The 27,663-nt window shown below is 39.1% G+C and overlaps 1 protein-coding gene across 3 annotated transcripts in view; it reads right to left on the bottom strand.

The window, feature by feature from the left end:
* LOC132126077 (forkhead box protein P4-like) overlaps window positions 1-27,663 on the bottom strand; it is a 129,996-nt gene that overhangs the window by 10,864 nt on the left and 91,469 nt on the right. The window contains exons 6-14 of one of the 3 annotated variants that reach the window (XM_059537091.1): window positions 24,630-24,780; window positions 18,806-19,010; window positions 18,140-18,235; window positions 16,237-16,341; window positions 9,844-9,931; window positions 6,469-6,552; window positions 3,278-3,479; window positions 3,106-3,182; window positions 2,740-2,841 (exon numbers count right to left, since the gene is read on the bottom strand). In XM_059537091.1, the coding sequence (XP_059393074.1) occupies window positions 2,740-2,841; window positions 3,106-3,182; window positions 3,278-3,479; window positions 6,469-6,552; window positions 9,844-9,931; window positions 16,237-16,341; window positions 18,140-18,235; window positions 18,806-19,010; window positions 24,630-24,780 (1,110 nt within the window). Of the gene's footprint in view, window positions 1-2,739; window positions 2,842-3,105; window positions 3,183-3,277; window positions 3,480-6,468; window positions 6,553-9,843; window positions 9,932-16,236; window positions 16,342-18,139; window positions 18,236-18,805; window positions 19,011-24,629; window positions 24,784-27,663 lie in introns of all 3 variants that reach the window. The other 2 variants (XM_059537090.1, XM_059537092.1) reach the window with 2 other exon arrangements.

Below are 27,663 nucleotides of genomic sequence, written 5' to 3'. Positions count from 1 at the left end.
AATAATAAGAAGAGGAAGTTTTAGATTTTAATTTCTTTTTGTTCAAGCTTTTTTTTTTTTTTTTAAATACGCTTTATCAATGTAGTTTGACTTACATTTACATTTAATCATTTAGCAGACGCTTTTATCCAAAGCGACTTACAAATGAGAACAATAGAAGCAGTCAGGTCAACAAGAGAACAACAACAGTATACAAGTGCCATGACAAGTCTCAGTTAGTCTAGTATAGAACGCATAGCCAGGTTTTTTTTTTTCTTTTTTTTTTAATAAAATTAAAAGACAAGAAAAGAAAAAGTGCTAGTGTTAGTTGGTTAAGTGCAGGCGAAAAAGATGAGTCTTTAGATGTTTCTTGAAAATGAGTAAAGACTCAGCTGTACGAATTGAGATTGGGAGGTCATTCCACCAGCTGGGCACAGTCCAGGAAAAGGTCAGTGAGAGTGATTTTGAACTTCTTTGGGATGGTACCACAAGGCGTCGTTCACTTGCAGAGCGCAAACTTCTGGAGGGCACATAAGATTTAACCAGTGAGTTTAGGTAAGTTGGTGCCGTGCCAGTGGTCGTCTTGTAGGCTAGCATCAGTACCTTGAATTTGATGCGAGCAGCTACTGGTAGCCAGTGTAACCTGATGAGGAGAGGAGTAACGTGAGCTTTTTTTGGCTCATTGAAGACAACCCTCGCTGCTGCATTCTGGATCAATTGCAGAGGCTTGACAGTACATGCAGGAAGGCCCGCCAGGAGAGCATTACAATAGTCCAGTCTGGAGAGAACAAGAGCTTGGACAAGAAGTTGGGTGGCTTGCTCTGACAGGAAGGGTCTAATCTTCCTAATGTTGTATAAGGCAAACCTGCAGGAGTGGGTAGTTGTAGCAATGTGGTCTGTGAAGCTTAACTGATGATCCATCACAACTCCTAGGTTTCTGGCTGTCCTCGAAGGAGTAATGGTTGATGAGCCCAGCTGTATAGAGAAGTTGTGATTAAGCAATGGGTTAGCTGGAATCACCAGGAGTTCTGTCTTCGTAAGGTTAAGCTGAAGGTGATGGTCATTCATCCAGCTAGAGATGTCTTGAAGTGTTATCTTTATATTATAAAGTGAACACGCAACACTCGTCCATGCATTCATTGGTCTTTGGTATCGGCTCTGCCCACCTCGGGTGGCATGGCACAGAGTGTCATATGGTAAAAGCTGCTGATTGGGCATCAAAGCTTGGAGTCAAAACATACAGGTGGACAAGGAAAGAGGGATGACAGCAGCTGTGGCGGGATGTGTGTGCATTTCGGCATGTCGGAGATGGTCAGGAGATGCTGAGCTGATACAGAACTAGCTGCATGCTAATCAACCGGTTCAAATTAAACTGTCTGATAAAGAGTTACAATGCTACGTGCCCATTGACTGATAAAACACAGACTGTGTTGGTGTATGCATACACACAGTAGGCAGCTATTTGACTGATTTATGCATAACTGAAATAGGGGATTTTGCAACTTTTTAGTGAAAGTTATAGCACAGCGTGCAAAGGAAGTCTCGAATGAGTCAGACTTGAACTTGCTGCTCCCATCTACCAAACACCATTAGGCAGGCCGACGCCACATAATACAATCAAAACAATAAGGAGAGCACATCAGGACACCAAAAAAAACAAAGAAAAACTGATCTGGGAATGGCCAGGTCGTAACTTGGCTGTCTGTGTGATGCCAGGCGTCATTAATAACCTCACTGTTATTGGAACTCTACAGAAAGCCGTATCTCTGTTGTACCCACTGTACCCCTTGGCACGAAGGGTGGATTTATTGTTGTTTGGGTCATTTTGAACAATGGTCTGTGTCTGTTGCTTTGTTTTTATCTCTGTGAGACTTATAAAAGAAGGACCCACTTGCCTCATTGCTAGAAGGCAAGTATAGACCACTGTAGACTGGTATTTTCCCATGGTATAAAGGACTGTGATGATCTGAGATAAAATATTCACAAATCTATCCAAATAGTTTACAATAAAAATTTGAAAAAAAAAACTAAACAAATAAAAAAAAGTTCAAAGGAGTTTCGTTTACTGCATTTGCAGGCCAAAGAATTTGCTTGGCTTTTTGATTTTTGTAAGCAATATATCAATCACAAGATTTCCATTTAAAAGTATGAGTTTGGTAAGGTTTTTCAAATGAATTTTTTCATTAAAAATACACTAAAAACGGCAATATTGTGAAATATTAAAATGTAAAGTAACTTTTTTTCTGTTATAATATATTTTAATTTTTTATTTATTCCAGTGATGGCAAAGCTGAATTTTCAGAAGTCATTACTCCAAGTCTTTAGAGTCACATGATCCATTAAAATCATTCCAATTTGCTAATTTAATAAAAATAAATTATTATTAAAAATGGTATGTTGAAACCAGCTGTGCTCCTTAATATTTTTGATAATTTTGAATATTTTTAATAACTTTTCAATTTTCAGGATTCTTTGATGAATAGAAAGTTCAAAAGAACAGTGTTCATTTGAAATAGAAATCTTTTGTAATATTATTAATTTCTTTACCGTCACTCACAATCAATTGAATGCATCCTTGCTGAATAAAAGTATACATTTTACTGAGCCTAATTTTTTTTAATGTTAATATGTGTAAAACGTTAGGTAGTTCCAGCGGTAGCCAAACACCTGCCATTGCGATGAACAGGAAAGTTAAAAAGTAGTACTTTTTAAGTATTATTGTGCAAAATGCATTGACTTTTTCACTTGATGGGACATTACCTTCCATGTTGCTGTGTTTCTCCTGAAATAGGCAAACATTCGTGTAAACCAGTTATAGATCTCGTTTAGAGTCAGCTGTCGGTCAGGGGCTTCCAGAATGGCCTGGATGAATAAATCCAAGAGAGAATGGAAGAAAGAAAGTGAGCATGTGTCAAGAGATGTTTCAAATGGCTGTTATAAGTAAGACATTAACTGATGGACTGTTTTCAGACAGGTAGGCAGTGCATTATGGATAGCGCCGCACGTTTCAGCATAACGAACACTGAGCTAAGAGATGCGCATAAATCCTTAGTTATCAGCACACACCTCTGAACTCGGCTCAAGAGCACCAGAGTCCAGATCTCAACATCTTACAGGCTGACTTACGTGTCGTATGAGGGAGGCGTAGGTGAATGGAGGCCTGACATCAGCATTTTTGTAGAATTCACAATTCTGTGCAAGTTCTGTAATGGACAGACACAATTATTTCATATATATTTCAGTGTCGTATGAAGTGAGTAAGTTCAGCTTTTCTAGACTTTATGTGGGGGATGCTAACCTGAAGCGATGGGGGTGCAGAACTTGTCGGAGTTGCGCCGACGGATGTGCCCGACTCCGTGCAGGCTGGAGGAGCTTATGACGGAGGGTCCCTGCCTCATGGGGGTGATGGGGGCTGCGGCAGAGGTGGGGGGATGAGGCAAGCCCTCAGGAAACCCCTCAGTTTCTCTTTTTGACAGCGACATGCTAGAGGCCAGGTTCAGCTAAATGGGAGGAAACAAAAGGTAAAAAAACGTATTTATAATAAAAACGACCAATCAAAACGAGTTCACCAGTAGCGTATTATATCACCATTCAAAAGGCTATTTTTTTCAAAAAGTGGGGGTAATGCTTTTATTCATTTTCTTTATTGTGAAATATAATTGTTTAACTACTGTTTGAAATACATTTAAAGTAAGCTTTTTATTTAATTTTATTTTAAAGTGTAATTTATTACTGTTATGGTAAAGCTGAATTTCCTGCAGCCATTACTCCATTCTTCAGTGTCACATGATCCTTAAGAAATGACTCCAGTATGCTGGTTTGCTGCTTAAAACATTTCTTATGTTGGAAATAGTTGTGCTGTTTAATATTTTTAAGTAAACCATGATACATTTTTAGTATTCTTTGATGAACAGAGTTCAAAAGAGTAGCATTTATTTGATCTATTTGATCTTTTGAAAAATTATAAATGCCTTTACTGTCAATTTATCATCAAACTAATGCTTCTGTGCTGAAAAAAAGAAAAAATCTTAAAAACAAAAAACTTTATAATTTAATGATATCAAATGAGAGTCATATACTCTTAAAATTAAAAGTTCCAAAAGGGTGTTTTTGCAGTGATTCTATAGAAGAACCATTTTTGGTACCCCAAGAACCTTTCAGTAAACAGTTCCTAAAAGAACCAATTTAAAGGACATTTTAGAAATCTAAAGAATCTTTTTTTGACTATAAAGAAACTTTTCTGCATTTAAAAGGTGCCATGGATGTTATTCATAGAACCATCGATGCCAATAAAGAACCTTTATTTTTAATAATGTACACAACATTGAAATTCACTCCAAAAATCTAAATGTTTATTATCCAATTACAATAATGATGGCATTTGCTGTAATAATAAGAATATTATTAATGTATGTATTTATATATTACAACAATGTCTAATAAATAAACAGATAATATACTATAAATAATAACATTTATAATACTATTAATTATATTTGCAGTGTATTTGTAACTGTCAAATTTCATACATTTATAGGCCTTTATGCATGTATTATTCAGGTAAATATATATATATATATATACACACATTAAACATTTTATATACACATTAAAACTTGATAAGTTATGTTTGGGAAGAAGAAAATTTGTATTGCATTTAATATATAAAATGACTATTAATGTTGTTTACTTTATGTTGCTTGTTTATTTTTTCACATAAACATACATTTATACACGTATACATAATACCAGAAATAACACGTAACAATGACAGAGCAAAACACAAATGCCCTTCCTCTCTCTATTTGGCACACGTTCAGTCTCAGCGCAGCTTTGATTCTAATTCCCATCATCTTCGTGGTGTACAGTAATCTCCTGCATTGCAATTACCAACCAGGAAATATAATCATCTTCAAATTGTCATTGGTTTCCCGCTGTGAGAAGCGCATCCTGCGATCCTTGGCAACACATCCATGCCAAAAGCAGTTGGCACAGTGACTCCATTATAAGATGATCTCGTTCACCCGGTGAAATTCAAACAAAGCACCCCACAAATCGCATTTTTTAGACACATGCCGGCACGGGCGCACAAACGAGGCTCCTCGGTGACACACTGTCTGCAATTAAAGCCACACAAGAGGAGCAAAACAAAGCGATACATGGTAGGAGTGGGTAAAACAACAATCTGGCACCAAACAACACTTGTGGTTAACTCCCCCTCATTGTGGCCCTGCTCTGCCCAATTAGCTTCGGTGGGCACGGAGCGCTAGGAAACAGCTTTCCCCATCGCTCAGGGAGTCTTTTTCGGGGTTGCTTGTTTTGTTCTAATTAAAACCATCATGTGCACGTGTGAGCAGCAAGAGATAGAGCAAGCGAGCGAGGATGGGCGTGCAAAGCGGGGTTGACGCTAATATGGCGAATTAAACAGCGCCAGCCCTCTTTTCTCTCCATTCTCTTTGCCACAGGAGCCAACCTGGCCCATCTCCAGTAATTAGGGGAGCAAAATGGTTTAACAGGTACTTAATTAACGCTGGAGCCGTGCCAGTTTGCTGAGACAAACACCCAATGATCTTAATAGCGGTCAGTGCCACACACAGGTTTGAGCTTGTGCTAAGCTCCGCCCTAATGCTCACCCTTACCACTTAATGCTAATTCTTTCTCTTGATCACACTCACAATTATCATTTTTTCATTCTCTCTCTCCCTTGTTCTCGTCTAGGTCGCTCGGTCCGGTCCGGTCACCATTTCCCATTACTGTCTAACGGCAGCTGATCCGTGGAATTTGTCTCTAAACAGGAGACGCGGCCTACTTTCGCCTTCCCATTTATATCCCCTCAAATTAAGACACTCCACTTCTAATTGACAATTAATTTCAACATCTTCGTATTTTAATAAGACTCCTCATCAATCTCAGCATGAAATATTCATTAGATTCCTAATAATTGCACAGGCAGCTGGTGGCTTAAGGGGGAGACGCATTGTGATGGCTGCGTGTGAAGCAGCGATGTGGAATATCTAGAAAGTCTAGCCCAAAACACTCACGTTCATTTACACTGTGGCATAAATACAAGTACAAAGACACTCTTATAAAGTGGACTGGAGGAAAGCAGGCCAGCTGTAGTTGCTTCAAAGAGAACTCTATCTATAAGAGTCCATCACACTTCAGTTGAAGGTGCTCAATGGCTTGCTTGAAAAAGTGATTTATTATTTTTGTAAAGTGCAAGGATAAGTTGAACAGGTAAATGTATGAATCTGCATTGAGACAGCATTGAGTATAGCTGCTCTCCAGGAACACGATCCATGATGACAGCAGCTAAGAGCACAGCGCTTCCGCTGTTCTCCAACAGAGAGCGCTCTTTAATGCCTCACACAACTGATTCATTGCTCATACCCTGTGCCGAACAGTTACTTCACATGAAAAACATGAGACACACTATCAAAATGCAAGTTATAAGTGGAAGTAAGAACGAGACGGAAGTTAAGAACTTACAGGTTGGTTGAAAGGCTTTGGCTCTGATGGACGCATGTGCAGGTGGGTCATCATGGCCTGCAGACGCTCGCTCTCTTTGGCCAACTAGGGAACACACATATAAACATATATTAGAAAAAAGCTGTTTTCTTATATAAAATGAATATGTAAAAGTGTTTACTTTTTCCCCATGTTTCCAGTTTAATGTGCACTGACATCTACTAGAAGGTCATTTGTGACCCTAGCCCACAAAACCAAGTCGCTGGGGTACATTTTTAGCAATTGTATGGGTCAAAATTATTGATTTTTATTTTATGCCAAAAATCATTAGAATATTAAGTAAAGATCATGTTTCATGAAGATATTTTAAAAATTTCTTACCATGAATGTATAAAACCGTAATTTTTGATTATTAATATGCATTGCTAAGAATTCATTTGGACAAATTAAAAGGACATCCTCAGATTCCAGATTTTCAAATAGTTTTATCTCCGCCAAATATTGTCAGATCCTAATAAACCATACATAAATGGAAAGCTTATTTATTCAGCTTCATGTATAAATCAATCAATTACAAAAAAAATACACTTAAAACTGGTTTTGGGGTCACATTTGTAGTTAGATTTTTCAAAAATGTAATACTCTGTGGTGCTACAGTACAGTATCAAAACATCCAACCAGCCTAAAACAGCAAAACACTTATAACTGATAAATATAATTCATAACAATATATATATTATACAGAAATGTTACTTTTTAATCATGTGTACCCCCCCACCCCCAATTTTTTTTTAAATATATATCTATCTATCAGAGGACATTATTTTATATATATATATATATATATATTGTGCCTGTTAACTGAGTCAGCTCACAGGGATGTTGACATGCCGTTTCACAGCTCTTGCTACCTCCGGGAGAAAACATCTCTCTCACCATCCTTCTCTCGATTGCTGCGTCTCTTTCAGAGACACTTGCCCTGTAACCACACTCGTCCTCGTTTGACATTCCTAACCGCATTTAGATGAAGTGTGGAGGCAGGCGGCCCCTTGTAATCAGGGGGCGACACACTGCCTCAGAACGCTCTGAGACTGGCACCATACACTTGAGTGGCACTAAAAGTGCTAAAAAAAACACAGACTGTTGCATTTTACTGCTCATAAGAGACTGAAAAATAAAACAAAAATATTCTAAAAATGAGGCAAATGCAGGATGGATTGCCATGGTATTATGCATGGTTGCTGGACATAGCTAGGTGATGCTAAGGTTTCTGGGTGGTCAAAATAAAAGCCCCATAATATGAAATCAATCTCAGGGTGTGATTAGACTGCTGTTGTGTTGTGCTGATGCTCTGTGGCTATGGCTGGTATTGCTGAAGTCATTCACAGATCTGGGCTGTTTATTCACCCATTAGCTGATATGTGTGTTTAATGAGCTCCATGCTGGTCAGCCTGGAAATAAAAACAGTGGAAAAACTGAGCTGGTGTGCTGGGAGAGACAGCAGGTCGGCGAAAGGTGGTTCTGGTCGGCCTGGGTTGGCACTGGGGTGGTGGGGGTAGAATAGGTGACAGGACGGAGGTAGACATAAGAGGAAATCCGCTTAGATGTGGACTGACTCTCTTGTCACTTCTCATCACCCTGCATCGATCAGGACACGTGTTTAAACGCGCTTTGCGGGTCACAAATTGAGCTTGCTGCCCGCGTGCCTGGCAGGGCAGTGTTTTTTTAAAACGCTCTTTGCTGTGAGGGGTTTATTTTTGGGAATGAGACGAGATGGAGAACATGGAGGGGAGGTGGCGTGGAAAGAAAAGGGAAACTGACCAATTACCAGGGCTGTCTGACTGGCAGTCATGATTGGAAGTTGTTCTGCCACGTAAAGCTGGAGGGTCTGAAGTGCCTGTCTGTATGTAAGTCCGTCCACAAGACAGGTTTATTTTTTTTAACGGATGTTGATGTACAGCTCCAAAAGCAGAGGAATTCTACTGCTGCAGGCACAGTAAGGTTACTTGACCTGCATTTTAGCTTGGCGCGTTTGAAAAGGGTGAGCAACTCCCCAATAGCTAACGGTCTCTTTAATGCAACCTAATGTGACCGACCGATGTCGTGTCAGTGCATGCCAATCCTAACTGTCACTAGACGCTCTTCTGACAGCCTCTGCGTCCAAACAAATTACTCACAAGGACAATAAAACATCACCTACCACTAAACATAGCACATTTCAAGGTCATAAACGATTTCGATTTATTATGTAATGCACCCTACATTACATTGTCTTAGATTGAAAATTCTAATTTAAAACAAAAATTGAAATTTTTTTTTTTTTTTTTTTTTTACAAAACATTGTGGACTTTTGCACACACTCCAATTATAATCAACAAAGTCTACACTCCACAATAATAATTCATATACAGCATCTATGTTTTTTGTTAGTTTGTGTGTGTTTTTTTCTGATTATTTTAGTAACTTTACCTTTTTACTTTGTTAGGAACATTTTAAACATGAATAAATCTAAGTTCAATTTTATCATTATTATTATTGTTTCAAATGTACATATAAGTTGATTGAGACAAGTGATTTATTTTCACATTTTTCATTTATTTAAATATTTATTAATTAAAATTATTATTTTATTTGAATCATAATAATAATAATAATAATAATAAAAAATGGGGACAGTTAAATGCTAACTGAATGATAACTGATTGCCATGTTAATTTTAAGTAGCAGTTAATCGGGACAACCAAATTTTAATATCGGTTCTTTTTTCTAATAGTGCTGCCCAACTAAAAATAACAAAATCACTTAGTTTGGAAAAATTAATGTAACATGGCCAACATCAGGAGAGTGAAGCAGAGTACAGAGGGTGTCTGTGGTCAAAGGAAGTCTCTTGCACTTCCCATGTCCACCCTTCTCCTTATCAGCTCTCTCATTAGAGATGACACCGTGTATATGTGCACGACAGGCAGCCCGCGGTGCTTGCCGAGAGTCCATGGCATGAGGGATGAGAGAGGTGCTGGGAAACTCTCTAATTGGGATCCATCAAAGGCAGATATTCTGGCCTCCTCTCTCGCACCACACTCTTCATTTTACAAGCTCCAGTAATCTCTATCAACTCATGTGACATGTAATGGGCAGAAAATCATGCCAGCTAGGTGAGACTTCTGGAAGACCAAGTCTCAGCATCAGTAAACACTAATTCAAGCCTTGATCCTCTAAAGTTGACAATTACTTTACCTGCAACATAATTACAAGTCCAAAATGTACTTTGGATAAAGCATCTGGCAAATGCATAAATGTAAATGAAAACACAGGGAAAGAGATAGTCAGGCAGCTTGAATATTGCGCTTGCAAGATTTTTAGAGAAATGTTGATTTTGCGTTGGTGCGCGCATCCCACCTGTATCTCCAGCTGTTGAACGACCTGCATCTGGACCCTGCACTGGGCCGTACTGCGATCATCCAGGGCGTGTTCACTGTTCAGGTGCCTGAGAGAGAGAGAAAAACGCAAACATGTGATGACATATCCTGATACAGTCTACTAGATCAATCCGCGACCCTATCTAAACTCCCAGAGGGAGATCTGTAAGCATATTTGGAACATCTGCCACAAACCGTGTCGCTGACCTGCCTGATACAATGCACACACACACACACACACACACTTTACGGCTATGTCTCAGCCTTTTGGGATTGTCTCACAGTTTGTGCCGCGTATGCTAACGTGTCAACACTACTGTACATGCCCGGGCATCATGTCCTGACGACACACACACTTAAACCCAAATACAGAGGTCACTGAGGCATCAGAGATCCAGTTGCGGCGTCAAACCATGACTTCACATAAACAAATAACCACATCAAAATACGAGCACAGATAACAGTTTATTTTTCCACAGAAGAAACATTTAGTGGAATTCTTTTGGAATCACAACGGCCCACTCAGAGGAAACCCCTAACAATAGTGGATTTCCAATCAAAAACACACTTTTCACTAGGCGTATAAACTCAATTTCCTCTCGCAAGAAAATAAAAACAATATTAGGACATGAAAGATGTGGAAAGAGAGTTTTCCGCTGTGGACTGAGACACATGAGCGAATGTGACCATGCTGTTTGCTGGAAGTGAAAAAAATAAAAAATGACTAAGTTTTATTGTATTTATTGTCACTCATCGAAAAAACATGAACGTCTCTCTATATTAGGATGGAACGAGTGTCCTAATGTCTCTGTTATTCAGTTGAAATGCAGCTGGAGTGGGATATTATTTTGGAAACGGTTTTGTTTTTTTGTCAGAAAGTGCTGTAGGCCATGAACTCTGAGTGGGAGTTGAAAAAGGGAAGAAAAAAAAACACCTGGATATGACTTCATTTGTTTTACTCATCAAGCGCTGCTTCAGATGGGTGAGCTCTGCCCATAGATATTCAAGTCATGTTTTCTTTATGAAGCAATCCAAAACAACAATCCAAAACACAACAAAACAAAAAGATGATACAGGGCTGAGAACCAAATGAGAAAGCAAAAATCGAACAAGAAAAGTAAGAGCATAAAGTGATGGTGTCAGATCGGACACCAAGATGAACTCTAGGGTCTGCGATCTTGGATCTTTCCTTCACACCATCTGTCTCGTCCTTTACTTTTTTCACATTCTTTGTGCATTCACACAATTCAACCCCTGCACATATAAACCAAATTCTATAATCCAATAAACATTCCTATATTCAAACAATGATGTCATGAAGCATTTGATTGATGATGTTATTAATCTCTCCAGGTGTGGAAGTGGCCCCTCCCACCTTCTAACAACACCCCTGCTGAGGTTTAATGACTCCAAGGTCAGGGGTCACAAGAGCGTATTATAGAAGATAAGATATCCCTTTCTGGAAGCATTATAAAGCAAATTATAATCCTGAGGATTACTTTATATATTTGTCTCAGACTAAAAACATAATCTAGCTATGCAAATATACTAGCTAGATTTTTTTTATTCAAAAGTTATCAGTATTGGCAAATACTATTTAATTTAATCTTAAAAAATATTACTAAATTAATATCCATTTTTGATCGTTTACATTATAATGTTGTGAACATGCCTAAATTCAGTCAATTTAGCTTTTAATGTTTAATTTTTAGTTCTACATGTAAAATTTTTATATAATCCAATTATCAGTTATTAGCCACAACATGAAAATGATTCTCAGTTTATTGAATCAGCTGGAATTTTAATACTGTTGCAGTCAATCTCATCCATTCTTATGAGGGAGTTCCTGCATTTTTTAGCACCCTCCTCTCTGGCGTGGGCGGCCCATCGTGTTTCGTTCTCTTCACGAAGGGAGAGCGGCAAACGGAAATGAGTGTGAGTGGCAGAATCTTAACCCTCGCAATACACAATAATCCTCATGATCCCGGCCTGCTTTATCTCAGTGACACCCGGCGCATGACACGACCGTTTCGAATGTCCGACTGAAGGAAAAGAGGGGTGCACATTTGCTCTCTCATGAGAAATTAAACAAAAACAATGATGTCACCCACTCGACTAATCCAGGCAGAGATAGACATTTTTTCCTTGCAAGCACATGATGATAATAACAAAAACATGATCTCATCTTACTCTCCCTCTACACCCCCCGTCTCTCTCTCTTTCTGAATAAAGGAACAGACCACAAGTTTTATGGCTCATAATAAACAGTAGCAGCATTTTTCCGAGAGACCCGACAATGAGGCAGTGTTTACTCCCCGCACCCCGACAGGATTTTGAGGAGCATTTACAACAGTCACTGAAAAAAGGTCGCAAGTTAGCCCCGACAAAGGACTTGAATATTCTAACACATGTCACCCTGGAATGCCAGAGAAAACCGAACATCATTAAAGAGCTCAGGATGAGAGTGTGTGAAATAGAACAAAAGAGAAAAAAGACAGGATGAAGATTAAGAGTGAATGAGTGTTTTAAAATTCTCACACTACTCTAGCTAGAAAGAAAAAACAAGAGATTTCATCTGGGGATAAAAAGTGTTCTTATTATGTCCAGATGAAACTGAAAAGACTTTTTTTTCAGCATTTCTTGCACTGAATTCTGTGAAAAGGATTTTAAAAATATATAAAATGGCATGAGACAGAGCTGAGAGTACTACACTCTTAGAGGTTCATGTCGAACAAGTGCTTTTTAATAGTTTTTCTATGTAAACATTTGCTAGATCTTGCTGCTTTTTTCTGCGTCTTACGCATGAGTACCACAAGAAAAAGTCAACTTATAAAAAGGTCAACTGTTGACATACATGCCAGCTCATCATGTTTAATTTCAAAACAGTGGTCCAATCAGAAGAAGCAGGGGGCAGGTTAAACATTACCAGTGTGTTATAGTAGCAACTGCTAATTATTTGATCTCAAAAGAGGTGCATAGCTTTGGCCAGGACAACAATAATATAATATAATATAATATAATATAATATAATATAATATAATATAATATAATATAATATAATATAATATAATATATTGTTTACAGCGGAAAACAAGGAAAGGCTTTAAGCGTTGAAGTGGTTGCCTCTCATTTCAAATGGAATGAGCACAGACAAAACCTTATTTTGTTTATATGAAGAGATTTATTTTATTTGTGTTACTTGTTTATTTGATTTGGGGCTTGTTTTAAAATTTCAATTTAGTTTTGTTATTTACATTCACATTATATTTCAATTTTGTCATTTAGCAGACACCTTTATCCAAAAGTGACTTCTAATTAAGGAATAAGGACAATAGAAGCAATCAAAACCAACAAAAAAGTGCAAGTGCTATATTAATTTATTATTATAGTGTTTTATTTAAATTTCACTAATAAATGTGCAGCATTTAGTCCAAGCAATAATAAAAGGAAACATTTAATTTATAATTTGTCATAATAAAAACATAATAATAATAATAAAAAAACATGAATCGAATCAAATCTTTAAATCAAAATTGTGAATCGAATTGAATCGTGAGTTGAGTGAATCGTTACATCCCTATTAAAAATGCCCCATTCATCTTGAAAATCATGGTATGGCGGTCAAAAACATCCATCTAGTGCATGTTTAGATAGACCAGCGATTAAAATAGCAGTGCAAAAAGAAAAACATTCTGTGTGATCATCACCTTATTGGAAGTTGAAAGCCTTTTTTAAATTACCCAAACTGAACATGTATGGGGCAAGGATAGTGTAGAGCTTTGTGAATGGTGGGCGTTCGTTCAGAGGGCACCGAATCCATGTGGACTCATTTCCTATTATAAGTGGCAGGCAGCCAGATGGGGCTATAGAATAGTCAAAAAGAACAGAAGACGAGAGAGAGAGAGAGAGAGAGAGAGAGAGAGAGAGAGAGAGAGAGAGAGAGAGAGAGAAAGACTCCTCTCTTCCTGTCTTTAGTGATGACTAAAGTGTTCTGACCAGGCCACGGTGCACGGCACTGACGGCAATATCTGTCGCCCCCTCCCTTCTTATCTCATGTCCTCCCCCTCTTTTCTGCTTGCCCGAGGCTAAGTGAAATGAGACACAGCGCAACCAAACAACAGCTTTACTCTTAAAACTTTCCCAGACTCTCCGGTTCTTTGATGTGCGTGTCAGCGACCATCATACACTCTTTCAGCTCCTGCCCGTATGCACTGAACAACGCTCTTCACCCCCGTCGCCAGGGACAACCAGAGGAAATTTACATACACATCTTTCCGGCCTGTCAATACAGCGGTCCCCTCGAGGAAGCACAGCTCTGGAGTCAAAAGGCGATGCGAGGGCCTAGCATCTCGTCAAAGGAAATAAACACACAGAGATGTGACCGCCACTCATTAACGGACAAGAACACCCGGCTACTGTAACGGATGAAGTTGACCTGCCGGATATCAAAGGAGGTGTTTGAGGGAGAGAAAATAAACAGCAAAGAGAATGTGCGTTGCAAGCCTTGAGTCCACTGGGGCAACGGCAGCAGCAACAGTCTGGCTCGCACCCCTGTGACAGGCGGACATGTCAGGACTTTCCACTGTGAAGTCTCATTATTTTAACACACAGAGACAATGGGACTGTTTACATCGTCTTCCCTGTCTGATCTCTTCCTCTCTTTATCTTCTCTCGCTGCCCCCCCCCCAGCATCCCTAAAGACCCCAAACTGGCAAACACACGCGCAAAGAAAAAAAGATGGCGAGAAGAAAGAAGATTGGGAAAAGGGAGATAGAGGAGGGGAGGGAGCCTCTTTTTGATGTCTTTGCTTGTATCCAAGAAACAAAAGCTTCTAATTGTAAATTAGCTAATTAAGTAAACCACTAACGAAGCGTGAAAACAATTTGCTTGACCCAGCAGTGGAGCGCTCAGGGATGGAGAGGAGGAATTATGGGAGCGGGGAGCTAATCGGCCTCTGACAGCATTGAAGACTTGCGTTCAGCTACCTGATCAGACACACACACACACACACACACACAGACAGACAGACACACACACACACACACACACACACACACACACACACACACACACACACACACACACACACAGACACAGACACAGACACAGACACAGACACACATTCTTTTCCTCTACAACACAGGACGGGTCAGCAGGAAGGGAACAGAACATCTGTCTCTATGGTTACAAGTGGGGCATGTGTGAACTAGCTTCCTGTGCAAAAGTATTAAGCTGAACCTTTGGGAAAAAGTTTTGTGAAAACCATAAAGCAACCATCTGAATACAGAAATGAACAGACCCAAAAGGAATCAAAGTTAGTGTACCTTTTGTTTAACTTTAGTCTATCGACAATTTAGTGTAAAAAAGTAATAATTAAAATTAGCATTATTACTATTAGTACACACACACACACAAAAAGGTCTATAATACACACTCACATTAGAGAGAACTTTTTCTAGACTATAAAGCATTGTTGTGCTCCTGGAATTCATTAATAAAGGAACACTGTGATGTAAAATGATTTTAAACATTTAGCTGTATACTGTACACTAACATTCAGCTTGTTTAAAAAAAGTGTTTATGCTCACCAAGGTATTTATTTGATCAAAAATAAAGTAAAAACATAAATTAAATATATTGTGAAATTAGCATTACTCCAGTCGTCAGTGTCACACGATCCTTCTGAATCTGAATGTGCAGACCTGATGCTCAAGAAACACCTTTTATTATACATTTTGAAAAAAGTTGTGCTTCTTAATATTTTAGTGTGAACCATTCTCTCTCTATCTCTCTCTCTCTCTCTCTCTCTCTCTCTCTCTCTCTCTCTCTATATATATATATATATATATATATATATATATTTATATATATATTGCAGATCTACAGAGTGCACTCTAGTTTACGTTGATTGTGTTCTATGACTGTGAAATACCTGTCTATCAAGCGTTAGCTCTCTTTTTTCAGACACGAGTACAGTCCCACAGCACTGGTGAATGTCTCACGCTCTCTCCAGCAATAACCTTGCACCCCCCACCTCTCTGTGGAATTCATTCGTCTCTGGTCTGTACAAACATCACATCTTAACACAGCTGTCAGTCTCCTGGATTTCTTATCGCCTGTCCTCTCATCCCCACATTTACTTCAGAGCAAGAGGCCTTTAGTTTACAAGTAATCTGCAAGCTCACCGAAAAAAGGATGAATGCACACTGACAGAGGGAAATGCTAATAGCCACAGACTTGTTTCGAGGGACGCAGCAGGTAACGACGAATGCTCTGCTGGCCAGTGGGGGTTTTACGTGAGTTACAAGGTTTGACATGAATGTAGCACATTACATGATCGTGAAGTAGAATTTGACGGACACCTGTCACTCACTTAATGAACTGGCCCATGTCATCGCAGAGCGCTTCGCAGCCAGGCCACTTGCATTCGCCGTGTCCATAGAGCGGGTGAGAGGCCGTGTGTTCCTCGTGAGTCGAGCTGAAAGAGACAACAAAGATTTGGTTAGTCAAACTATAAATAATCATGTCACCCTGAACTTTGACTTTTGTCTTCAGAGTCACATGATCCATCAGAAATCATTTTATTGTTGATTTGATTTGTTGATCCAAAATGTCTTATTATCAATGTTGAAAACCGCTGTGCTGCTTAATACTTTTATGGAAACTGTATTGTAATAAATTTTTTCTTTAAAATCATCTAAACTCCTGCTTTCTTAATTAAAACAACCCATTGGGGTCAATATCAATATACATTTTTTCAGGCAGTCGGCATGGTAGCCTAACACACATGCAACCAATACAAAGAAATGAAGCAATGGAAACAGTCTCGAACATTCACTGTCTGGGAAAGCCGATATAGCTTTAAGCCAGTCCTTCAGGAAGCTTCGAACAAATCTAGCTCAAGAGGATCTGGTAAATGTAAAAAAAAAAAAAAAAAACAGCTTTTCCATAAGTGTGACTGACAGGCTTCCAATAGTAAGTGCATATCATTGTATTAGCATTTTGTACTACGACACAGGTTCAAATGTCCTCTGATGCAGCCAGGAACAACAAGCCAACATCTAATTACGAATGAACATGGACGGTATTCACATGTTTCTTGTAATGGCGGGAGCACGGATAAGGTGGCTGCCGATGTGCTGACAGGGCCTGCTGGTGAGGCCTGGGGATAAATGCTATGATCTTGTTTCGTTTGAGATATAGCCACTGTGTGCTCTATGGCTGAGAAGTTTAGTTCGGGTCTCTCTGGCCCCGACTTCTGTAGAGACCCATAACAGATCAGCTTCGAACCCCCACCAGCAGTCTTATCCAGCAATTTTTCATTTTGGGCCTGGCCAACCGCCATGGGCTAGCATGTAGTTTGGGTTTTTTTTGTGAGGGCAGGGACCACATAATCCTTTGTCATGTGTCTGACTGTTACTAAGCATGGGCAGGGGACTAAAGGGGGGAGCGCGGCTTGTGGCGGTTGAAGGTCTGGGGAACTCTTCCCAATTCCACATCAGAGTACTGCTTAATATGAAGCAGCTTGCTAGCAGATGAGGTCCTCCCGATGCGGCGCACACACACGCTCCCCCCTCCTCTTCATCAGATGTGCTGGCAGCGGACAGCCCACGCAATTCAGAAGCTGCTCGAGTGCTAGACATTACAAACTACTGGCAACCACACTGTCCACATGTGCCATGCATTAGCCTCACCGCACAGTTTTTCTTTCCTTTTGAGTTACATGTATGTGTGTGTTTGTGTGTAAACGTGTTAGGCCAAGTCAGGGAGAACAGTGTTAGAAGAAAACATGATGGAAGGTGCGCTTTTCTTTCTGTTTAGCCATGTCCGTGTAGCATGACAGGGTGGGGTGTGTGTTAGTGCTGCTGTTGTGTGGGGGTTTATTTAGCTGTAGTTTGGAAGCCCCACTGGTGGAAAAATGGCCATATTACATAAAAGATCGACAGAACTGCTATAAACGTCACACTGCAGCACCATTTAAGTGAACGGCAAACATTCATTAAAAACTTGATTAAAAACCTCTTGCTGTTTGGAGTTTTTATTTATATATTTATGCAAACTATACATACATAGTATACATATCTATAGTGTGTCTATGTGTGTATGTATAAAGGGGGCTAGCCCTGTGAAGGTTTGATAAATTACTTTTATATAACAACAATAGCATTCTAAGTTATGTACTCATTTAGATGGATAGGTAACCTTGTGTGGGTGTATATATATATATATATATATATATATATATATATATATATTTAAGTGTGTTTGTTACTCACTGGGTGCTCTGCATGGGAGTGCCTTTGGAATAAGGCGTGAGATGCTCATCACTGGACTCCTTGGTGAAGGAGGAGATCCACTCAAAGAGTCTTGCTCTTAAGAATGGAAAGAAGGCTTGAGTACCCCACAGTAGGACCACTTCTCTCTCTCTTTCTCACTCAAACACACACACGGCTGCTCACCTCTCAATGAAATTATCACAGTACACCTTCACCCACTCCACACACACACTCATGCTGAACTGGCACAGGGGCGTCAGTCATGCTGAGGGCATGCTATGTTCTGAGGAACTCACACGAGCACCAAATATCAAATGAACCCAGGCATTTTACATCAGCTCATCAAACGGCAAATACGACATGTGTGACAAAAATATCTATTTATGAAATCTGTCATGTAGCACATAGCTATAGCACTTCTTTGTTTGCTTATTTTCAATATACTGTTAGTTGTTACTTATTAGCTGTTTGTAGTTGCAACCAGTGCACAGATTTTACTATCCGCCTGCTGCAAATGATTTGATTAAATAAATATACATATAACACACACACACACCTATATGTTTATTATTTTTTTCTTTTCATATTATTGATTTATCATGTCGTTGATTATAAAATAAAATTATCAGGTGGACTACAAAGTATGCTTGTGCATTTTCCACTGACCTGTCTCTCTTTGGAGTGTGCACAGAGTTCTGTCCATTTGGCAAAGGGTGATGGGGGATCTGAGGTGAGACCTTGGAGGCCGAGTATGAGGTAGTGTTGGAGCTGTTGGTGGTCAGATCGAGGCCCTCATGCTTCATGACCTCCTCTGTGATCTGAACACCGGTCACATCCTTCCATAACTGCTGCAGGTCAGTGGGACACATGGCTGAGATGGAAAGAAAGCAAGTGAAAGATTACTACAAAATATAAATCATTATTCATTACCATAAACCATAATGCCTTAAAACAGAAAAGAAGTGCTATAATCCATAATCTCCACTGAAACACAAACACAAAACAACAGTCAACAACAGGTGCCATATCATGAAACCTTTTCTAGACAATGAGTCTTTCAGGACGTTTATCCGTTTTTCTCTTCTTTGTACTATAAGCCCAATGTTGAATGATGATAGCTCCTTCGGAAAGCATCCAAACCTGCATCTCTCTCTATCACACCTCCATAGCACCCCCTCCACCTCACTGCATCTTGAACAGTGGCCAGCTGGCAGCGCATCTCACCCCAGAGATCTCAAAGCCTGGCAATGCGCTGACATTAGTGTGGCAAGCCATAAAACACCAGGCACACACCTTGCCACACTTCACTAAAGGAGGGGGGCATGCCAATGGGACTTGTTAAGTTCACAGGACGGCAGAAGGGGGGACCCATCCAAATCGGATGAAGTGGCTAATTTCAGAGTGTTTTTGTTATCTTTCAACATATCTGCGAATCCCCCTGGCTACCTCCGTTTGTGATTATCACTGTCCCGACCAGCACTGCAACTCACTGTGTAAATTAATCTTAGCGAGATGCACTCTTGGAATTTTTTTGTTCGTTTGTTTTGTTTTATTTTCCCCTTAAAGTTGCTGAATTCTGGATTGTATTTTGTCTCTTGGAAAGGCAGAGGGGGTCTAAGTTGGGAGGGAGATTTGAGGGTGTAAAAAAAAGTGGAGAAGAAGGGGGGCCGCCCAAGCTCGTCTGGCACACACTGTTCCCGAAAAGCCACAGCCTGCTACGCTATCTTACATGGCAAAAACTTAATAGCAATCTAAATATTATGTCTGGTCCGCCAGCATTCTTGTCCCGGACCCCGCCAAAACAAAACTCCTCGCCTGGCCTGGCTCTCTTCATCCCCCCACCTCCCTCTCTTACCACCAGGCCTGGGGCCAGGGAAATGATGTATGGCCACACTTGCAGCTACAGGCTGTTGTTCACTAGTCACAGACAACCTGACAGAGCACCAAAGGGCCACGGATGTATTTTAACCCTGCAAATAACCGAGCCAGCTTGGTGACGTGGCGCTGTTGCCTTAGACAGGGAAAGAGAGGTGATTTCTGCAAGTTTCTACTTTTGTGAAAGAGCAGCCAGAACACATGAAGTGGAAGGGAGGACGCAGGGTAGAGATTACGGTTTACTGTAGGTGGTTTACCTACAGTGAAGTGTTTTTGTTTCTCATTTTCTTCCAAACACACACAACACAGTTCCACACACACAGGGGCAGGTGAGGCGTTTCCTACAGTGGTTGCCCACACACTCTCTATTTTTTCGCACAGACATTTCACAGAAAACCAACCTCAGATTTCCAGTGTGTGCTACTGAAATTGTTTAATATTTAACATTTAATAGTTGGTTTATTGAAGCTGATGTGTGTCATGACGTTAAAACTTTACTTAATGTGCAGAGACTATGAGTAAACCATTCTTAGGTCGATTTCTCTGACATTTATAAACACTGCTGTGTTTTCAAAACATCACTCTGTTAGTCTTAGCAGCCTGGCATAGCAACATTGGGTCAACCAATAGTGTGAGTTTGGGGCGGGGCTAACGGTTTCTGACCAATGGCAGACAAGTGTTAGGGAAACCTGCTTGGAAACGGATATTATTATTGAAATTCTTCTTGATGCAGCATAAGTCATCTTTCGATTTAATTTAAAAGAGCCACATAGTCATGACGTTTTAGATACGTTTTATTTGTATCCAAAATGATGTGAATATCACAGAGCGCTGAACACTCTCATGCACTGTTTATTTCATTCATACCCAAAGACGGAGGGCGCTCTCATACAGAAAGTCCAAAACGGACTCATATAATATAATAATAAAAGTAATAATAGTAACAATAACTTCTGACATGCCAGGAAATCCCTAATATGGACAAAGGTATCCTGCTTTCACTGTATCTAAGCTGAATAACAGGCATAAACAGATAAACGACTATAAATGTTTGCTACAATGAATGTTTTGTGTGTTTTTCAAGCCTTCTCCAGGAATATGAATGTTAAGGTCCTAATTGACATAGCATTTGTTACAGTGCAGAAGCTATAAAATAAGTTATGCTTTATTATTTGATAAAAATGGAAAAAAGTGTTTGTAGTATATAAACTATTATACTGATTATACAATCATAACCATAAAATTGTCATTAGTAAAATATATATCAAAAATATTATAGAAGACAAATTACTGGTTATTGTCCAGGAGTGTTTTTTATTTCTTAGCCACTTAAATTTTTGTTAATTAGACATACATAATTATTATTATTATTATTATTACTATATCTGACATTTCTGTCCCCCTCACTTCTCAAATGATTGCTACTCCCCTTCCCTGTAAAATAACTGAATATTAAACTTTAGCTACATGCTGTGCTATATTTTTTTGGGGATCAAATATTTTGTGACACCACATGAATTTTATTTGGTGGGAAAGGGGCCAAAATGTCTCTTTTGACATTGAAGGTTGCAGACCCTGATCTATTTTAAAATACTGTAAAAACGGTAATATATTGAAATGTTATGACAAGCTAAAAAAACTGTTTTCTATTTTAATATATTTTATAGGTAGTTTATTCCTTGTGACAGCAAAGCTACATTTTCTAAATATGCTGATTTGATGCTTAAGATACATTTCTTTTCAGGATTCTTTGATGAAAGTTTAAAAGAACAGTATTTATTTGAGACAGACAAGTTTTGTTACTTGTCATTTTGTAATTGTCTTTTTTTATGCATCTATATATATATATATATATATGTCAAAATCTTACTGACCCCAAACTTTTTTATAGTAGTATAATATAAAATATAAGCATTTATGCTACTCTTTTATGCACTACAGATCAGACTACAATACACGTTCTGATTATGATTTACATTTGATTCGTAAGTAGCTGGCCGATGGGGCTGCTCACGAGGCAACATTACAAATTCCCTTTTGGTTTCTGATGTCTGCCCCCACCTTCTAACTACATGCATCACAAATCCTGAAAAAAAACTGAAGAAAAGTTTGGCACGGTGATCACAAAACATTAAGCCGAGTCCGACAGATCTTGTTGAGCCCTTTGGACAGGAATTAAAATGTCTTACTGTAACTGTTAAGTGAATCTTACAAAGAAACTAAAGTCATCCAGACTAGCAGTCTGTTTAATGTCTAATGCTTGGGTTCGAAACTCAAGGTTTTCTGCGGGAATGACTGGGCATGCCAAACAAACACGAAAACAACAACAACAGCGGTTGGCGCCACCCATGGATCAGAGAACAAATCCTTTTCAGCAGCAGCTACAGCCAAGCATGACTAGCCAGAAGAATGCGCATGGTTGGCTGGTCAGTCATAATGGAGGACTTCTTTTCAGAGAGGGATTGTGGGGAAATTCCATGATTCTGCTCTGTCGCAGGATTTGTTGAAGGGATTCCAAGAGCCCAGAGTTTATTGTTCTTCAGACCCCTTGAAACAATGCAATAAGCAATGGGAGTGGGGGTGTGAGGGTCTATGCCAGAAAGATGCCAAAGCCAAAAGTTTACAGCTGTCGCGAAAAATGATTTCAATCAATCTGTGAACCTCCCTCTGCCTTGTTCCTTGCTCTCTCCCTCTCTTTTTTTCCAAAAGACAACTTTTTTTTAAAAGCAGCCGTGTGTAAGAGTGTGTGGCAGGCCCACTCAGGATTCCAAATGACGAGTCTATGTTTTCTTAAGACTGAAATAATCAGAGATGTCAAGAGCAATGGGTGAAAATGAGAGTCAAGAACTCTAATAAAAGACTGGGATCATTTTGGAGGCCCTATCGGCAAGAGTGGCAGGGATTTCGGCATGGAAACTGGAGTCGGTTCCCTGTTTGTTCTGTCCTGTTGAGGCTCTTGCAATGTTACGACCGCTGTGGAACCTGTAAAAGTTGATGTGTCTAATTTTGGCTGATGAATATTGGCCAATTTGCAGTCAGGATCCATTATTGGTAGAGTCCCTTTGACAAAAAAAGGAAAAATGGAAAAATACATTCAGAAATGATCCAAAGCCTCCATTTCCTTCTGTAGGATAAGTGCGTCTGGAGTGTGTAAACTCATGGGCGCACACACACACAGATAAGCACCCTCCCTTCCTCTGTACAAAGCCCGGTGAATTTTGTGGCATATTTTAGCTATTATCCAAATGACTGCCTTCCACAAAACCAACAATCAAGCTTTGCTTTTATCTCTTTATGAGCTGATTAAGTTAACAAGCTTCACATGTGGCTCTATGGACATGGCTGTTGTTAGTCTCCGGGGGGCTCCATCCCGCTCTAATAGATTGAGATGATAGCTCATTGCCAAATTTAGGAGGAAGACGAATAAGGGATTCATTTTACAGCCAGCTTTATTAGCATTCAACATTGTGCGTATAGTATGGGGGCAATATGAGATTGTGTGTGTGTGTCTGGTTGGGGCTGACTAAGGAAGAATAAGCGGGCGGTGGGCGCAGGTCTGGCCACAGCCTGAGAAAGCCATCTGGTCCTGGGCTACGTGTATGAACACAGATGCTGCATTTATTTAGCACGCAGTATTTCCTCCAGAGCTCCACTTTCCTTTAATAGGCATCACTAAAGAAGGCGAATCAGACAATCTGTGGTGTTTTTCTGGCTGTTGAGGACAAGAGGAGAGCTGTGAAAGAGACAGACCAACAGGTTGAGAGGCCTGTGGTTGTAGCACCTCAACCTGGGGCTGGGGGGGGGGGGGGAGGGGGGCTAGAATTAATATTGATGAGCTAATTGAGCAGGGGAAGAGTTTTTCACCTTTAAAGATGCACATTAATTCAAGTGATTCAGTATCTGTAATAAAAATGTCTGACAATATATACAACTCATTAAAATCCCCTTACTTTCAGAATAAATACTACAATAGAAGAATGACTTAAATAGTTTGACATTCTGCAATTTTGGTATGTTAGTTTGACTTTTTTCTTCCATTCAACTAAGGTATAAAACTGACATTCAAAATAATTAATTTTCAAAATAAATAAATAAATAAAATACTTATTTTCCTCTAAAATATAACAGTATTTTGTCTTAGTATGTTCCCAGTTGTTTACATTATAAACAAGATAAACAAAAATCAGCCAGTGCAGTAATACAAAATACACCTCATGAACAAGTCTTAGTATTTTATGCAGTGATATCTAAAACCTTTTAAAACATGTATATAAATATAAGGTGAAAAACTTTAGGGGGAAAGAAAAAAAGAAAGAAAGAAAGAAAGAAATTAGTTTAAACACAAGCACTTAAATTACTAACTGGAAATGAATCAAATCTAAAAAATTTATTAAAAGTACGTTAGCATAGAAATAATACTATAATATCTCAGGGCCGCATCTGTAGTCTTACAGACATCTACTGAAACTCAATCTCAGCAGATGCAGTAAATCATCAACATACTGCATCACAAAGAGTATTCGGATCATCTTACTCATTTCCAGGAAAACTAAATATCCAGCCGTGTTTCACAGATAAGTATGCATACTGTGCATGATTGCATTGTTATGTTTACCTTGCTGCAGGCTCTGAATGGGTACTGCTCCTTGGCCCGGCTGTAGGCTCACCAGGCCCTGTCTTTGTAGATTCAGAATGTGTTGCTGCTGTAGTTGTTGCATCTGGATCAGCTGCTGCTGGAAAGCCAGCTGTTTATTCCCCAACTGCTGCTGCTGAGAACGAGAGAGAGAGAGAGAGAGAGAGAGAGAGAGAGAGAGAGAAGCTTGTTACACAAGAAAACAAACGGATGGGAAAAGTGAGAGGAAGAGACTTGGAGAGCTTCAGATGGAGAGGGTGGGCTCATTGGCTTTCATAAGCCTTCAACCTCGTCTAGGACATGTTTAGATAGGACATATCCTGAAATATATATTATTCCCCTCCAGTCAACCAAAGCAATTCCTGTGGAGGTAGACAACAAGCAGACAACAAAATCCTGAGACTTGGTTCAAAGTGTCAAAGTGCATTGCGAAACCTCATGCTTTAGGAGATAAAGCATTAATCTGTTAGTGACAGTTCCATGTGGTCTAGGACCGACACCAAAGACAAGCTCGCAAACATGCTCGTTCATTCCTGCATGTAGCAATCTGTTAGCATGTGGTTGGCGCGCAATTAACACAGCAATAAACAGTGACTAACAACATCTGCGCACAATGTTAAGTTAACATTTCCAGATTATATGACATCAGATGTTTATCATTTTACAATAAGACATGGTATTTTTCACTATGGATGAAATGTGCTTTGTGAAACCTGAGAAGCATGACTCTAAAACCCTGTTTCACTGTTTCATAAACAGGTCTCAGTGTGTGTGGATAGTCATTATTCACCTATCAAGAGATTTATTTTTGTTCCAGCCGACTTCTGGTGACGTTTAACAAAGAGATGAAAAATGAGCAAACCATTTTATCAGCTATGACATAAGCACAGTGTATTCCAAGACTAGCCCTAAACTTGTGTAAAAACATGACATGAGTGAGAAAAACCCGTCAGATCTTCAGCCAGAGGTGGGAAGGGACATAAAAAAGGTCCAAGGTGGGAAGAAAAAGTTCAGTTTAAAGGTGATGCATATAGTTTTTGATGTTTAAAATGTCATTGCATGGCAACGTTGACTCAACCAATGACACTTGCTGAAGCGGGGATGGGGCAACACTACCGTTCAAAAGTTTGGGGATGGTATGATTTTTTAGTTTTTGAAAGAAATGCTTTACATTTCTCAAAAGTGACAGACATTTACAAAAGATTTCTATTTTAGATTTTTTATTTTAAGCTATTGTTTTGAACTTTCTATTTACCAGCAAATACTGAAAAAAAGGTTTCATGGTTTCCACAAAAATATATTAAGCAGCACATCTGTTTTCAACATTGATTATAGTAAAGAAAATGTCATGTTTCCTTGTTCAAAGTATGCACGATACATTTCACTTTTAAAACAATAAAGCAACCATTACACACACATTTCTCCAGCAGAGAGGTACAGATTTGGAGAGCTGTGTGTGCGTTTGTGTGTGTAAGGGTAAAGGTGAGTTCTATGGAATACATGGCATGTGGCGATAAGGTCAGTTGGTGTAGTGGTGATAAATGTTCTCCTTCCTGAACTGGCCTGAGTTAAACCACTGTTTCCAGCGACACACTTTTTGATGTTCCCTCAATGAGAGATGGGCCTTATCTCCTTTGAGATAACGGTGTGAAAAAAAGTGGAGGGGAGAGAGAAAAAAAATGTTGAGGGAGGGAAGGAAAATAAAAAAAAGAAAAATAATTAAAGGTAGTTTCTTAATCTCACTGTCAGAGAAGTGTTTGAGGCCCCATGGGAAAGGGCCACATGGGTCAACATCAACAGAGAAGAAAGAAAACACTAGCTCTTTCCAAAACCTAGTGAGCTGCTTTGTTCCCTACATAAGCAACTGTCTTCAAAAAGCAGCATCCTAACAATAACAAATCTTTATAAATGAACAATATGAAAAAGGCAACAACTCAAATAGAGCTTTGCCTTTGCACATGAGAATCGACAGACAGCTGATTTCTATAGTCTGACATCAACAAGCTGCTAATATAACAGCACAATACTCTAATAAGAACCAAAATACATTGCACACATAAATATTACTAAGATAAAGTGAAAATAAATTACACGGAATTATTATTTTATATACATATATTTTTCACTACATAATGAAACATTTAGAAGTATTTATAAATGGCAGCATAATGAAGTTTGGACTTTTTTGTAGCTATGATGGGAGATCACTAGAAATTTGGAACAGAGTAACTGTCACAAATTCTTAAAAAAAATATTTTTAACTGAACTTTTTTTTTTTTTTTTTTTTTTACTTTTCCCTCAATATTGTTCTATAGATAAAATGTAAGAATTTGAATTTGTGAAACTTTTCTGAAAAATCATTGCAAATAACCTCTTAAAGTGATTGTTTACCCAAAAAAGAAAATTCTGATTTGAATAACTCACCCATGTTGTTTCAAACCAAAAAGACCACAAATGAAGATATTTTTGATGAAATCCGAGAGCTTTCTGACCTTCCATAGACAGACCTGCCATATATAGTTGGGATATCCTTCAACTTGTCTTAAATCACCAAAGTTAAGATATTTAATGGATTTACTGGGTTGTTTAAAATATTAAGCACTTCAGATTTCTGAGCCAAGTGGATTTTAAATGCAGCTTCCAAACGAAAAAAAAAAATTGCAGAATAATATTTTTTATATATTTGATACAATTACAGCGGTGTGATTAGATCGTTCAGTGCACAGCATCAGCTGCTAAATTCAAATCTGCGTTCGCTGGCTGGCGCTGAGCCAGAGACAGACGCGTTCGTACAACGCTTCATGATAACCAATCAGAAACGATTCTGTTGCGCTTATGGATGCAATGGCCAATCAGAGACGTCCAGAAGATTCATCACTGAAACGCAGTGTTTTGTTCACTTGCTCGCTGACTGAATTATTTAGCGAATTCTCTCATCAGAAACAACAAAAAGTGCAGATGTGCGAATGTAAGTAAGATATTCGTTTCATAATGTAAAGTGCTTCAGTGATTTTAA

The sequence above is a fragment of the Carassius carassius genome, chromosome 44, assembly GCF_963082965.1.
Source record: "Carassius carassius chromosome 44, fCarCar2.1, whole genome shotgun sequence".
Taxonomy (NCBI): Eukaryota; Metazoa; Chordata; class Actinopteri; order Cypriniformes; family Cyprinidae; genus Carassius; species Carassius carassius.
The sequence above is the reverse complement of the archived record's forward strand: the minus strand, read 5'-3'. Positions and strand labels throughout refer to the sequence as shown.